The following is a 16,854-nucleotide window of genomic DNA, read 5'->3' on the forward strand; positions in this document are numbered from 1 at the left end:
AATTTTTTTTTTCCTTACCTGGATTATAATTGTAAGGAAACCAGTATCTGCCAGTTACCTTTACGAATTAGCTTATGATGCATTGGTAGCTATTGTTAAACATGGCACTTAAAAATGTTTTATTGTATGTAGATGTGATTGTTTTATAAAATGGGGATTATGACTATGACATTTCTATCGCTTGACTCAAGGAAGGTGATTTTATGTACTTAGTGAGTAGGTGTCAAGCCATTGATATAAATGCTGATGGTTTTACCTGGATTTGTAGTTGTCCTTGGGAATGGAAGTCATTTACAGCATGAAAATTCTCTGCTGAAATCCTCTTAGCTGAAACATTTTGGAGAGGAGTCTTCCTTAAGAAGATCGAAGTGGTCTCATAGACCTTATTTGAGCATCTCCCTTCTCCCCCAGCATTTGCCCTGGCTGACTATTTCCTGTGGAGTTGAATGCCTATCAGACATGGCATGTTCTTTTTTTTTTTTTTTTTTTTTTTTTTAGAACTTAAACCTTTCATTTTTAGACAATTGCAGCTTCATCTGCAGTTTTAAGAAATAATGGAGAGAGATTTTGTGTATCCTTTGCCAGTTTCCCCCAGTGGTTACATCTTGCAAAACTGTAGGATAGTATCACAATCAGGATCTTGACAGTAATACAGTCCAGGTACAGAACAGTCCCAGCAACCATAGAACCCTTCACGTTGCCCTTCATAACTGTACTCGATTCCTCCCCCATTTCCACCTCTTACCCCTGGCAACCAAGAATCTGTTCTCCATTTCTATAATTTTCTCCTTTTACGGACATTATATACATTAAATCGTATAGGATATGACCTTTAGGGACTAGCATTTTTCAATTTTATTCACTGGTGGTGCCTCCAAGTTGTTGGATATATCAGTACTTTGTTCTTCTTCATTGCAGAGTGGATGCCCCTTAAATTATTTAACCATTCACCAGTTGAAGGACATACAGGTTGTTTCTAGTTTGGTGCTATTGTGAATAAAGCTATTATGGACATTCATAGTACAGGTTTTTGTGTGAACCTAAGTTTTCATTTCTTTGAGATAAAAGATAGAAAGAGTATAGTTACTGGGTCAAGAAACTGCCAAGTTGTTTTCCAGACTGGTTGCATTGTTTTATATTCTGAGTCAGCATTGTATCAGGGATCCAGTTTTTCTGTATCCTCACCAGCATTTGGTATTGCCACTGCTTATTATTATAGTCATTGAGATAGGTGTATAGTGATGTTTCATTGTGGTTTTAGTTTGTGGTTCACCAGTGGCTAAAGATATGGAACATTTTTCCATGTGCTTATTTGCTATGTGTATGTCCTCTTCACCACAGTGTCAGCTCATGCGTTATGTCTATTTTCTAATTGTTTTAGGAATTTTACTTGTCGATTTTTGAGAGTTCTTTATATAGTCTCATACTGGTTGTTTGTCAGATATGTGGTTTGCAAATATTTTCTCCCAGTCGATAGTTTCTCTTGTTATCCACCGAACAAGTTCTTTCACAGAACAATTATTTTTTTTCAGATTTGATGAGGTCTGGTTTGCTAATCTTTACCTTTATGATATATGATTTTGGTGTCAATTCTTAAAACTCATTGCTTAGCCTTAGATTCAGAAGACTTTTTTTCCCAATTGTTTTTCTATAAGGCTTATAGTTTTATGTCTTATATTTAAGATCATGATTCACTTTGTTTTTGTACAAGACATAACATGTAGGTCAATGTTTTCTTTTTTTCAATCTATGGATATCCAGTTGCTCAGCACTGTTTGTTGAAAAGGCTATCTTTAATCCAGTGAATCGTTTTTGCTCTTTTGTCAACCATCACTTGAACAGTTATCTTTTAGATATAATATTGTTGCAGTATATCTATTTCTCTGTTCTCTATTCTGTTCTACTGATCTGTGTGGCTCTCTCTCTGCCAACAATACATTCTCTTGGTTATTGTGACTATACTATGGGCCCTAATATTAGGTAGAGTGATTCCTTCCATTTTATTCTCCTTTGTCAGAATTGTTTTAGCTATTACTGGACTTGTCCTTTTCCATATAAATTTTATAATAACTTTGTCTATATCTATGAAAAACTTGCTGAGATTTAGATAGAAATTACATTAAACCCATAGATCAATCTGAGAAATATTGATATGTTTACTATCTTCAGTCTTTTCATCCATGGCTCTCCATGTATTTAAATCTTTGATTTGTTATATCAGAATTTTGAGAAGTTTCAATGTCCAGATCACATCCATGTTTTAAGTTTCTACCTAAATATTTCATTTTTTTGGAGTGATTGTAAATGACCTTTAGGTTTTGATTTTGGCTTCCACATGTTCATTGTTAGTTTATAGAAATGCAATTGACTTCATGTGTTAATCTTGTATCTTTCAACCTTGCTAAACACATTTATTAGTTCTAGGTGGTTTTTGTAGATTTCTACATAAACAGTTATGTCATCTGTAAATAGGGGTGGTTTTAAAACTTCCTATGGAAGTTTTGTGTTTTTCATTCATTTCTTGCCTTATGGCAGCATCTGGAATTTCACAAATTATGCTGAATAAGAGGGGGGAAAGCAGATATCCTTGCCTTGCTTCTGATCTTAGAAAGCATTCAGTCTTTTGTTGTAGCTATAGCTTTTTCAGTTAAGTGCTTTTTATCAAGTTAATGAAATTCCACTATGTTTGGTGTGCACATTTTGAGATGCTGTTTTGTATCTTTAAACAAGGGAAACTAAACAGTGGAAAGTATTTTGTTTTCATGTCCATTTTCTTCTAGGATCAATAATGTAAAGAAAGCGATTATTGGCAGAATTGTGAGATGATCTCCAGGTTTCCTCTCTCTGAAGAACATACCCTGTATAATCCCTAGGACTATGGGTAGGAGGCGATGTCACTCATGTGATTATGGGACAGACTCTCATAGGCATTACGACTGTGGCTGTAAAGTTTTGAGGGGGCCATGTGGCAAGTAATCAAGTTGTTCTATAGAAGCTAGGAGTTTTAAGGGCATGGGGACCTCAGATCTATATATATCTGCAGGGAACTGAATTCTACTTCAGCCACATGAGCTTAAAAGATGATCCTGTGGTCCAGATGAGAATTCACCATGACAGTATCTTGATTTGAACCTTGTGAGACTCTGGTAGGAGAACCTTGTAACTGTGATTCCTGCTTGGACTTCCAGCCTACAGAGCTGTGAGCTGCCAAGTTTGTGATCATTTGTTATACCATCATAGAAACATAATACAAAAATATCTTGAATAATTTGGAAATGTGTTGGAATCAAAGCACATAGTGAATATTTCTATTCTAATGAATTAAGAGGGATCCAAGGTTTATTCACTAATTTGTGTTTATCCATAATTTGTGGCTACTGGTTTTATGTTAGATGTTATGTTCAGGACTGGGCATACTGAGGAGAATGAGCTATGGTCTTCCATTGCTGTTGAGGAGCTCATGGCCCAGAGTGTCCTCCCAGATCTATCAGTATATGTAGTTCCCGCCAACAATTATCCCATTTGTATTCAACAATCAGACTCAAATCCGGGTAAAGAGTAAGCCATCTGCAATTCTTGGGTAAGTCCCTTACTCTTTTGAGTTGGAGTTTTCCATCAGTTCAGTGATATGCTTCTTTGGGAATAAGTGAAGGTCAAATGGGATTTAGGATACCTCATTATTTTAATCAGAGGTAATGATTACCTCTCTGCAGTGTAGCTTCTTTTCTTCCTGTCTGCATCCCACCCACAATTCTCCATTGACCATCTACTGTGTGTTTGTGGAGATGCCCCAGTAGACCCATTCAGGGATGCATTTGACTCTGTGTATTTATAGCCTAAGGTGGCATGCAGGGAGGACACTGCCTGTTGCTCAAGGCAGATAGAACTGTGATGCCGGGATTCTGAGGGGACCGAAAAGGGCTTGGGGTCAGGCCTGATTTGGCCTGATTGAAATCTGCCATCATCAACAGGTATCTCCTGTAGAGCTACGCCAGTAGGAGGACTCAGAATAAAAGATACATCCTTTTTTCATTTTTCCTCCTTGGAATTGCCTCAACCGATCCTCACATCATAGGAAAGAAGTCTATTTGAAAGTGTTGCCCTGATTTGTTGAATGTGAATGGGTAGACCTTGCTAATATAGAAGTGATCAAGGGACATGGACAAATGCTTCTGATTGTGTAGGGCCTCCCAACTCATTTTGAGTAGTTTGGAATCAAAACAATGATAACAATAATAAAAGTAGAAAATGCTAAACAAGCAAGCCACCAAACTGGGCTTCAAAACCCACAGGAACTTTATGAGGGAGCAAGTTGAAATGAGCAACATTCAGGCACATTGTGGGGCAGGGTAGAGGTGCCAGGAATGGCTGATGACAGCTGTGGAGTCACTAACACTCAGGCACTCCCTGGTGAACCTGGATTATAATCAGCATAAATCTAAGTGACTGTCAAGGGCAGAGAAACCATGCTAGGGAGTGCAGCCTGTCTCAAGGTCCTGTTGGCTGACAGGAGTTGCCACCGAAACTGCCACCAGAGGGCCCCTCCCTGCTTTAGTACTGTCCTTTGGAGGTGATGGTCTCCCAGCAACTAATTTTTCCATGGGAGCAGAAGTACTTTCTACCAAGACCTTCTTTTGATGTAATTTAAATTAAAAAAATTTTATTGAAGAAGTATAGTTGATTTACAATGTTGTGCTAATTTCTAATGTATAGCAGTGATTCAGTTATATGTATATGTATGTGTGTAAATATATATATATATCCTTTTTTATATTCTTTTCCATTATGATTTATCACAAGATACTGAATATAGTTTTCTGTGCTATACAGAAGGACCTTGTTGTTTATCCATCCTATATATAATTGTTTGCATCTGCCAATCCCAAACTCCCAGTACTTCGCTTTCCCACTTCGTCTCGCCTTAGCAAATACAAGTCTGTTCTCTGTGTCTGTGACTCTGTTTCTGTTTCATAGATATGGTTGCTATTTTTAAAACTTACATTCTTTTTACATTAATGATTCATAGTTGTATCAAAAAATACAAAGAAGAATATTATAGATTACCTGAAATCTAACCTCAAGAACAATCATGTCATCAATGTTTTGATGCCCTTCCTTCTAGTCTTTTTTCTTATGAATATTCATTTAGAAACACACATATAGTTGGGGTGGTATTGTGTTTATCATTTACTAACCTGCTTATCTCAGGTTTCATTAACATCTTTCTTTTCTGTTAAATGTTTCTACTTAGTGTTTAATCTATGACCAACATCTCAACAACTGATGCCTGCAATGTATTATCTAATTTCTTTGTAACACCTATACACACACAGAGACACATAATAATTTATTTAATTTCTTTGGAAGGTAAGGGTATGTATGTGTATGTTTGTATAAGTATTTGTGTTTCTGTATGTTTCTGTGTGTGTGTATATATATATATATACATATATATGAACATATATGTATATACATATATATGCATAATTTTTATTCTTAGTTTTATAAACAACAATGTGACGAACATTTATTATTTTATGATAATTTTTATTGTTATTTTATAAACAACAATGTGATGAACATTTATTATATCATTAGAAAAAATTCCTAGAATGAAGTCATTGGGTCAAATGCTAATTCTTGAGTTGTGCAGAATTTTAAGGAAATTAAGAGTTTTGGGGGGGACTTCTCTGGCAATCTAGTAGTTAAGTCTCTGTACTTCCAATGCAGAGAATTTGGGCTCAATCCCTGGTTTGAAAACTAAAATTCCACATGTAGTGTGGTGTGACCAAATAAACATTTTTCTCATATGCTCAAAAAAAATTTTTTTTCCACATAAATTGAAATAATTCCTACATGTCACTTTGACAATAAGTTGTAAAATTTGAATGCTTTCGCTCTCTCCGATACAGTAGCCACTAGACATATGGATATTTAAATTTAAATTAAAAATTTTTTATAAGACTAAAAAACAAAAAGAAATCAGTTCTTCAGTTGTACCAGTCATATTTCCAGTGCTCTATAGCCACATATGGGCTTCACTGGTGGCTCAGACAGTAAAGAATCTGCCTACAATGCGGGAGACCTGGGTTCGATCTCTGGGTTGGGAAGATTCCCTGGAGAAGGGAAAGGCTACCCACGCTAGTATTCTGGCCTGGAGAAGTCCATGGGGTTGCAAAGAGCTGGACAGGACTGAGCGACTTTCACTTTCATAGCCACATGTAATTAATGGCATGTGTATTGGAAAGTGCAAATTAGGGCCTTGCCATCATCACAGGAAGTTTTATGGGATCATGCTGCTCTGATATCTTCATGAGTTCCTTTATAATTGTGATTGGAGTTTAGTATATTTTGTAGGTAATTAATTTGGCTTGATATAGATTTCAGAGTAAAAAATTTCACTGTTCCATTGAAGATGAAAAACGTTGTCTTTCTGAAAATATAAGAACATGGAAATTCAACCCTTTGTCTTGCTTCCTCATGCTCTAATAGGCTGAAAAATAAGAGCTGGTGTTAAAACTAACATCACTATTGGTGCTAATGTGCTTTCTCTGTGGCAAGTGTGTAATTATTGTAAGTCAGGTATTCTTCACAAGGACTCTGGGAGGTGCAACTGTCACCCACATTTTACAGGGAAAGAAACTGATGTACATGGAGCTCAAGTACTTTTTTTCAGGGTCAGTACATGCCTGGATCCTGATTGGAACCTAAGCCCCTAGTTTCAGAATCCACACACTCAGCTACTCTTTGTGTTGCTTCTAAGGTGACACTAGTGGTTAACAATTCGCCTGGCACTGCAGGGGACATAAGTGATGTGGGTTCGATCCCTAGGTTGGGAAGATCCCCTGGAGGAGGGCATGGCAACCGACTCCAGTACTCTTGCCTGGAAAATTCCATGGACAAAGGAGCCTGGCGGGCTATAGTCCATGGAGTCACAAAGATTTGGACATGACTGAAGTGACTTAGCATGCACACACTGCTCCTTGAGAATCTGAGACTCTTAGGGAAAAGACTGGCTCTTTCCTATGCTGCAGAACTGTGCACACATAAAGGAAAAATGTCTCCCAGTTGCTCGAAAAGTAGCTACACCAGACATACACAGAAGTAGATCCACAGCCTTTTTCTAAGGGAGGTTCCCCTGAACCAAGTTCAGCCTGGAATGAGGAGTACTCAAGGGCCTTCCGGAGAAACTGTTACCCATCCGTACTCTGACTCAGAATCTATTCAGTCAGAATGGATGTATTTTACACATTTATTCTCCATCCATCCTTTATTATGGAGTGAGATTTTGTTAATAAGTTTTGAGAAAGGAGGGGGAAAGGAGGAGTTTAAAGTGCTGTCAAAATCAAAGAGCTGAAGCCCAAATAGCCTCGCTTGATGGGGTTGTTTGTTTGCAGCTGAAGGATCAGAGGTGAGACGTTTAAGCAGAGAGAAGTTTAAACTTCAGCAAGGAGCAAACAAGTCCCAAATGCAATCTTGAGGGTAGCCATGTCCAAGCAGAAACCAGTCTGGGGATTTTCAGTTTCAACCTTTTCCAAAAGGTGTCACTCTAAGGCAGCAGTGGGGAGGTGAGAGGGAGGTAGAGATAGAAATGTAAGATAAGAGTAATTGGAAAAATAAGATTAGTAGTTCTGTTCTAACAGATCCTTCAACCCATAGCATCAGTGCCTCAGAAGTTGCTGTTGAGGAGAGAGGGTTTCAGCGTTTATCTTTACCTCCTCATCTTAGCGTGACCTTCTCTGTACCCAGGGCAGAGCTGGGCCAAATCCCAGCTATTCCCCCAGGACCAATTCACATTCCAGGTTTGCTGTAATTTGGGATATGGGCATTTCATTGACTCTGTGTTCTGGTGCAAACTGAAAACGACCATCCTCTTGTGCTCGGGATGCAGTGAGAACAGAAAACTAGGATGGATGGTGAGGGGGGGAAGGCAGAAGAGCCTGTGTAATTTTAACACATGGTTTTAAAAGCTGTTTAAAAATTCCAAATCATTAACACAAGATAGACACTAAATCAATGCTGACATATAATTTATGGGAAAAATTGTTTTATCAAAATATTTGAAGATCAGCTCCTGCCAAGTAAGCCTCTTGAAAAGCACTGGATGTTGCCACGTGTCAGGAAGAGACACACAGAACGGGCAGTGGGGCTCTTGGCAGATAACTGAGAGAGAAGCTGGTTTTCAAATATTTAGTTAAACAACACAAATGTATGTGTAAGTTTAAGTCGACACATGTTAATGATTTAAGGTCTTAAACAGGTTTCTTATTTTATTGTTTTAAAGCTCTAATATTCACTTTAAAATTCCGACCATTTCTCCAGAACTGGATGTTTAAGCATTAGACTCTAGAAATTCATTTGATAGCTTCACTATTCTTAAAGTGTACAGAGTTATGAATTATTCAAATACAGCTGAATAGCCCTGGTAACTTAACCATTTTATAAAAGACTTTTTGTAATCTGCCACATAGAATAACTAATAAAATCAGAACTGACACACACACACTTAGGGATTTTTGTTTTATTTTGTTTAATTGGTGAGACCAAGAAGTCATCTAATTTGAAGAAACCTTTAATTATTCTAGATATGTAACACCAAAGCAATGTATATTTAAAAATGTAATCTTAGCTTTCTAGATAGAGCATCAGAATTCCAATCTTGCCCTATGTGGGGACCTTTTAGGAAATTTTTTTAACTGGAACATGTTAAATGTTTATAGAAGATTTCTGAGGTTGCTGTGAATTCTCTTTTTTCATCAAAGATGGCCTTTTAGGGATAAAACAGCCTCTCTAAACTCCATCCCCCCACCCAGGAAATATTATTGTCTGGTGAATTACCAATAGATGCGCTTCCAAAATAAGCAAACGCTGTGTTGAATTGAGACACACAGGTTGGCTCCTGCTGGATTTTTCAAAAGCATTCATTGGCTCATAATCATTGTGATTCTTCCAGTAGCAGTTCCCCGATGAACAGGACGATGGGGCCCTGCGGCCTGGGCTTCCTAGCTTGTATTTTCTCCCTCCTTTTCAGCAGGCCACTCCCACTTACCTACCTGCTTTTGGAGACCAGCCATGAAGCCTAGGACAAGATTGGCTTTAAACTCTTGCTCATCACTCAGTACTTTTCTATATTAGTTTTTTTTCATCACTATTGTAATTAAATAGTTGTTCGATTCAGGGTTGCCCGCCAAACCAGACAGCTTCTCAGGATGAGCGTGTTGTGTCTAGCAGAGTGCCTTGCACACAGGAGATACCCAGGGAGACGAGGTGGTGCAGTGGTAGAAGGACTGCATGTCTCCCAGGTCCCAGGCAGAGTGAGTGGAATGCAGAGCAGAATTAAAAGCTGCTTGCTTCTACCCCAGCTCAAGGCCTGCGGTAGCTTTTTTATCAGGCCATCTCGAAACTCTTGGGTTCCTGGGTGCTCTTGATGGCTTCCAGGTGGCCGTGAGCATAGAGTTCCCTCCGTTCAGGGGCCTAGTATCCAAGCCCTCTTGTCTCCATAGCAAAGAGAAGGTGCTTGAGGCAAACAGAGAGCAAGAACTTGAAGGGCGTTTGGTGAGGATGGCAAGGGGACCACTGATTTATGGGGTAGGAAAGTATCAAGTTCGGACTTACACTTCATCCATCATTGCACTAAGTGGGTCAGAGGAGGGTGTTTCAGAATCACATCTTTGCACTCCCTTTCCTCTCATTCCTCAGGTATTTATTGAGTGTGGACACTGGTTCCATGTCAGGGGCTGAAGGGCCTTCCAGAGAGCGCGGAGACGTGGTCCTTGCCCTCTGAGGATTACAATCCAGTTGCAGCAACTAAGCACACACATGAAAGGGTTGTGCACAAACGTGAAGTGGTGTTTAATGAGGTGGTGGAAGGTCGGGTGCAGAAGGTAATAACCGAACCACTTGGGTGAAAGTAATGCTACCGACAGCCCAGCCTTGGGACAGTGGTAACTGTCATGCCCTGGACACTTGCAGGACGTCTAACAGAGAGGGCTGGGTGCTTGAGGTGTATTGTCTCCCTTTGTGCTTGTGCCAACCCTGTGTGGTGACTTCTGTTTCCTCCCCCTATTTTATAGAGGAGGACCTGCGGGCTGAGAGAAAGGTCAGTAATGTCCAGGCTTCACAGTATAGGTTGCACTTTGGCATCACTTCAGAATCACCTGCTTTTTTAATAAAGTACTAATGCCAGACTCCTACCCTCAGATGTTTTAATTTAATTGGTAGTAGTGTGACTATGGCATCAGGATTTTAAAAATATTTCTAAAGGGTTCAGATGTGCAGCAGAGTTTACAAAGCATTGGGTTTAGATTGTCCTAAGGTCACAGAGGTCGTATTGATGGAACCCAAACTTGATCCAGGTCTGCCTGTTTTCAGAGCTCCAGAGTTATATCACTGAACCTATGAAGGAGGGCAGCACTCTGTGGCAGAGCCTTAAAGGGGAGGCGATTTCAGTAATTGGAGGGGTCACCATAGGGTAGTCCGGGCCTCCCAGGTGGCATCAGTGCTGAAGAACCTGCCTGCCAGTGCAGGAGACTTAGGAGCTGTGGGCTGGATCCCTGGGTCAGGAAGATCCCCTGTGGGGCACGACAACCCACTCCAGTATTCTTGCCTGGAGAATCCCCAGGACAGGGCAGCCTGGCAGGCTATGGTCCATGGGGTCACAAAGACTCGGCCACAGAGGAAGCGACCTAGCACAGCGCAGCCCCACAGGGTGGTCCAGGGGCGTGCGTGCGTGTGTGTGTGTTGTTGCTGTTGTTGCTGAAGATAGGTGACAGCAAGCAGAGAACCTTGAATTCAGTAATAAGCAAGCATAAAATGGGTTGAATGCTTAAACTGGCCCCGTAAGAGTGAGAACTGAAGCTTCTATGGCACCAAGTACTTGGGCTTTGTCCTTAGTGCATCATGCACATTAACCCATTGAATCTTCACCAAACTCCTTTTAGCTAAGTTCCCACATCACAAGGAAGCTGGGTTCAGAAAGTTTTTATAACTGACCCAGAAGGACACAGACAGTGAGTGGTAGGCTAGCTCCTCAGTCCTGTGTAACCACTGTGCCGTGCTATCTCTTCTGTTAAGCACGCTCTGTGTCTTTTCATATTTGCCAGTCCCCATGCTAAGAGCTTTACTTTCATTGCTTCATTTAATACCTGAAGTAACTCTAGTGAGACATACCATTGTTACAGATGAGGACACTCAGATACTTTCCCAAGACTCTAAATAAATGGTAAAGCAAGTGTTATTCGTGCAGTCTAGTTTCTTAATCCACGATTTTAACCATTCTCCATATTTAAAATATTTTAATTATATATAAATACATACCTATGTATTTACATATGTTAAATATTTATTTTTATATATTTCATATAAAAATATTTAAAACTGAAAAAATTCAAATTAAGTTTTACGCAAAATTCTGTGTAGAAGACAAAGTAGAACAACTCCCTTTGAGTGTGAGATGGTGGTTCGAGCTCTCTGCTGATTCACACCCCTTCTCCCACTCCACTGATCTGTTTATCAGCCCCCAGATGCCTTTTTGGAACTCATGGTGGTCTAGGGAACAGAGTTCAAAGACCACAACTGTGGGTAATCAGGAGCCCCTTGAGATGATGGAACCAGACCAGTGATACTTTTGATGAAATATTGATGGTTTAGGCATATTTTCCTGGAAGTGGGGAGGCAAGTTGTAAGAATAAATCCCATGAGGCATCTTGGCTCACCCAGTTCAAAGTCACATCCAAAGACACAAAGTCAAAACAGCTGAAAAAAATCAAAAGGAAAGTCTAACCTTCAATATGTGTCTTTGGAAAACATTGAAGCCCCAGGAATAACACCTAGCAACTTTTCCCCCTTCCTCTTTTCTCTTCCTTCTCAGTCATCTTATTCTGCCCTTATAACAAAACAAAACCTCTGTGTACCCAGCCTCCAAGCTCATCACCTCTCTTTCCTCTCTCACTCATATCTCCTAATTTTCATCATATAGATTGTCATAGCCTGCCCTTCAAAGTACTGTACCTTTGCACACAGTTTTGCTGGTTCACTCTACTACTTACTTCCTAAAATCCAGGCATAGTCCTGGCTGAGAGAGAACTCTTGACAGTGAAGAAGCTGATCAGGCAAAGCCAAGTCCTTATTTAGGGTTGGGGTAGGAACAAAGGCTGGGAACACACGTGTGCACACACACACACTTATTTTCAATCTTGTCAGAAATGTAGGGTGGGGGAAGGGATACAAGCTGGAAGCATAAAAAGTAGTGATAGAAAAAGATAATGGTCTCAGGAAGTGTTTCCAAAATAGATTTGATGATGAAGAGAAAACAAAGGGGAAAGAGAGGGAAGACACAAATGTGGTTCTTAAACATGAGTCACTGAGAAAAAGCTCAGGACACTGGACTAAAGTGTCACCAATGTGTTAGGGAATGGCAGGTACGGAGAGCTGGGGTAGGTGGTAGGGATTTGGTTTAGATAGGTGTGCATGGATCATCCTGAATTCAAAGTGATACTGTGACATCTAAATGGAAGTAATCATCAAGCGGTTCAGTGTATGTGAAAGATGTTAAGTGAATAAAAGGAGACAAAGTTTGGAAAAGTATCAGAATAGTGGTGAGAGCTATAGAGACAAACCTCGGTCCTTCTCTGAGAAGCCACTTTGATGAGGAAAATGTCTCTGGGACAGAGTCATGAAGGGAAAGGTCCAGTTATGGATGCAGGAGGGTGAAGAGTTTGCAAGAGAAACAGGGGAAGTAAGTTCTCAATCTAAGGTGAGCTTCTGAGAACTCAAGGGAAGGGTTGGCTTATAGGTGAATGGGGAATGGATACAGTCCCGCTAACCCATTACACTGTGTTTCAGAGAGGCTATCTAATAAGAAGGGGCGCTTTCTATTGATATGTATATATTTAAAACAGTTTACAAAGTTATACATAGCATCTCAATTATATGTAATATGTAAAAGAGTAAGAGAGAGATGGAGAAATTAAAACAAAATGTTCAGAGTGTTTATCTCCATGTGGTGGTATTTTGGATAATCTTAGCTAAAGAGAATGTCATTTTTCTTATATTAAAAAAAATTTAAATTTTTTCTGTCTTTTGGATTCCATATGAGTATACCTTATTTTAAGAGAAAGTGTTATTTTACTGATATTAACTAGAAGAAGAATAAATGATATAGAGGCTATGTCATCTCATGTAATACCCACAAACATCTAATAGGAATAAATAACATAATTTCCTGTTTCCAGGTAAAGAACCCAAAGCCGAAAGAGATAAAGAAACCTTTGTCAGTCATATAGTGAGTTATGGAGACATGATTCAAATCTGATCATTTTTAAGGCACAAGTTTCATAGACATAGACAGCTAAAATATTACTTCCAGTGAGGAGGAGAAGTTGGGGAACCGTTCAGCTGTGCAAACTACACATTAAGAAAAGACATATGGCAAGAAGGAGGGTATCGGTGACCTGCAAGTGTTGGGAGAGCAAGAATAAAAAGTACATCTTCTTAATGAGAGGGACCTGGTGGTAGGGAGGTGGAGGCAGGTGTTATAGACACTTGATAAGAAGTGTGACAGTTCATCAGTCAAGACAGTCCAAATCACACTGGAGGTAACAGCCTCTCATCTCGTGTTGTAACACAATGAAGGTGCTACCTTGCTTATGTGGTATGGTTTGGCCTTTAGCTTCATTGTAATCACTCAGGGACTCAGGCTGAAGGATACATCTGAAACATGCTTCTGAAGTCATTATGCCCAGGAAAAGGGAAGGTTGTGGTAGATTGCTAGTTCTTAAATGCTTCTGCTTGGAAATGACAGTGATCTAAGGTGTAATTGCTAAAGCTGGGTTAATATAAAACTAGTTAGTGTCTTCCATAAGCAGGGTGAACGTGGCAGGTGAACTAAGAACTTGGAAACCCATAAAGTAGCATTCTGTGTCTGTGGATGGCAAGCAGGTCAGCTCAATTAATAAGAGATTCAGCAGGTGAGAATCCTGGACACCCTCCCTCTTCTCTGACATCGATAGTACATTTAGAATTTTTAAAAAGTTACAAAAGGAAAGGGAGTCATGAGAACACAGACCATCCCAAGTAGAGGGTCAGGCAGACTGTATCTGAGTTGATGCTTGGAATGACCATAATATTGATCTTTTAAAAAGCAACACTGCTATTGAATGTATAAAAAATAGGGTAAAACAGACAAAAACACTTCTGCTTCAGACTCATCAAGTATTGTTTTGTAGAAGGGCTTCTAGTTATATTTATGATATTCTATGAACTTATATGAGAAACTAAAAAGTTTGATTGCTTTTTAATATTTAAATTTTGTGTATTAAATTTTATGTGTTAAAGAGTAATGCTGTTTATCCCTGTGTAGTTCTGTGACTTTCATAGGTTATGCTCTGTAGTCCTTGCTTTTAAAACTGTTTTTGGTTTTGGCTTTTATTTATATTACCTGGTCATTGAGTTTCCTCATTTTATCAGGGCAGAATGGAGGGTTTTCTGAATTTTAAAAGCCTGTAATTTACCTTGGATGTGAACTATCGTGCTTATTCTGAATAAATTCCATGTAAAACTGCAGAAATTGTGTAGAAAGTCTTTATGAATTGGAACTTAACATGTCATTGACACGTTTTGAAGGGTGTTCTGTTGACTTTAGTGATAGATGATCCCATTCTGCCAAGTTCAGCTGGAAGGGGTGACTTAGAAACCCAAACATCAACTCTGGAGTCTAGAAACTTCCTGAAACCATGGTTTTAAGTCCTCAGGGTGGATGCAGCCTGCATCTGTGCAAGGGATGGCATTTCACCAGCTTGCTCCACGGAAGGCTCTGGAAAAGAACCATTAAACACCAGCCTTCTTTGTTGTGTGTTGGCTTTTAAAAGTCTCCAATGGTTCGGGAAGGATAAGGCCTTGCCTTGGGGCTCCCTGGTCCAATTTTTTGGGACCTGGCTGAAAACCCTGGATATTTGATAGTCTGGCTTATTTCTATGGTGTATTAGCACCCTATAAAAGTTACATGTCATTTATTTCAAGTTTAGAACCCTCTCAAACTTCAGGGGCAAACCAAACTTGAACCTTTTGTGGCTGGGATTCTGTTTACCTTTGGCCAAACCTTCCTTCCTGAATTTGAAACAGGGAGGTGAGGTGAGAGGGGGGGCCCCTGAGGCCCCTTGGCCATCAAATTGCTTTTGCCAAACAAGGCTTTGATAGGCTAAAACATGAATGAATTTGAAACACGTAGAGTAGCTTCCTGTCAGAATGCTCTGGGGCCTACACACAAAAGTATATTGTGCCGGGCAAAGTGCATTTGAGTGTTGCCTTCAGCCAACTGTGAGGCAGTATGAGATTTTTGCCAAACACAGGTTGAAATTGGGTCAAGCCACTCACCTTCCAGTTCTAATAAATACATTAAGTAGTTTCTATAAAAGTTATTGGATAATCCAATTGAACGAGGACCTTGGAGAAATTTGGACATGTCTTGTGTTTGAAATGTTTATTTTTAAGTAGTGACAAAGAAAGAATGGACGCCGGGATACAATGCCCAGCTCAAGAATGGCTTTAATTCTCTTGTGTCTGTTGTCGGAACGCAACGTACGCCTTGTGCTTGAATGGAGGAGAAGTAACGCTGCGTCCCATGCGCTTTTCAGATAGAAGAACTGATGAATGCGCTAGAGAAGACCAGGCAGGAACTGGACGCCACCAAGGCTCGCCTTGCCGCCACGCAGCAGTCCCTGGCCGAAAAAGAGGCACACTTGGCCAACCTCCGGATAGAGAGGAGGAAACAGCTGGAGGAGATCCTGGAGATGAAGTGAGTACCCATTTTTGCTTTCTCAGTCTTTCTTTTCTAACTTCTCTGTAGGGATGAGAAAGGGAATGCTAAAGAAGAGGAAGAAAGAGCTTGGAGAAAGAATCATTTAGCTAACACTTGACCAGTTGTTTCTGTGACTATGCTTCTTATTTTCTCGAATTACAGCTTCCATGTCCCAATGTGCACATTTTTCACATCTGTTATTCAAAAAAGAAAAAAAATCCAGCATAAGGTTTTGTGACTCTGTGTTTTGTGGACGGCACTAACATTCTTGGATCTATCGAAAAGGTTTGAGCTGGCCAAGAGACAGAGGCCTTGTTAAGCACAATGGTAATTGAAGTCCTGCTCAGGGTTAAATGGAAACTTTTCTGAGGAGGTATTTCCTAATTGTGACTATAACTTTGCTAATTATATTCTTTTCACTTGTGTACAATGCCTGGCTTGTGTTGGCTTTCATAGTCTCAAGGTTGGCACCTCTTTGTTTAGAAAGCAGGACTCTGATTTGCTGGGCTGATAAAAACAGGCTTGGAAATGCCCCTGCCCCCCTGTCTCGTTGGGTAGGTAAGCACTGGACAGGGGTGGGGGCTGGGTAGGGGAGGAGACTGGAACAAATGTCTTTCTTTGATTTAATCAATAAGGTGTGACTGCTTGTCGGGCAATGGTTGTTCCTGTGGGCCTGTGACACACCCACCTCCACCTAGCTTTTATATCATTCTCACCGTGAAATAATATCACCATGAAAGAACATAGTAAAGATAAGTACTCAAAGATTTTAGAGATAATCAATTGCTATGAATCTATTTCTGAAAAATTAGGCAAGAAGCAGCATCTCTTTGTAACTCTTAAAATGAAGTAATCACTAAAGTATGATTTAAATCCAGTCTCCTTCCACAATAAGGGGAAATGTATAGAATTATAGCATCTTAAGCCTGTAACGTAGACTTGGAAATTGGTGGCTAGGTATGGAAGAATAACCTTACCCTGACCCTGCAAGTCTTACACATGGTTAGTATTAAACCCAGAAAGCTTAGATCATGGAAAATATGGAATGAAATATTTTG

The 16,854-nt window shown here is 39.8% G+C and overlaps 1 protein-coding gene across 1 annotated transcript in view; it reads left to right on the forward strand.

Moving 5' to 3' along the window:
* ERC2 (ELKS/RAB6-interacting/CAST family member 2) overlaps nucleotides 1-16,854 on the forward strand; it is a 988,080-nt gene that overhangs the window by 590,628 nt on the left and 380,598 nt on the right. Inside the window, exon 13 of the mRNA XM_061129191.1 lies at nucleotides 15,633-15,793. Within this exon, the coding sequence (XP_060985174.1) occupies nucleotides 15,633-15,793 (161 nt within the window). The remainder of the gene's footprint in view (nucleotides 1-15,632; nucleotides 15,794-16,854) is intronic.

Source organism: Dama dama, chromosome 24 (assembly GCF_033118175.1).
Source record: "Dama dama isolate Ldn47 chromosome 24, ASM3311817v1, whole genome shotgun sequence".
Taxonomy (NCBI): Eukaryota; Metazoa; Chordata; class Mammalia; order Artiodactyla; family Cervidae; genus Dama; species Dama dama.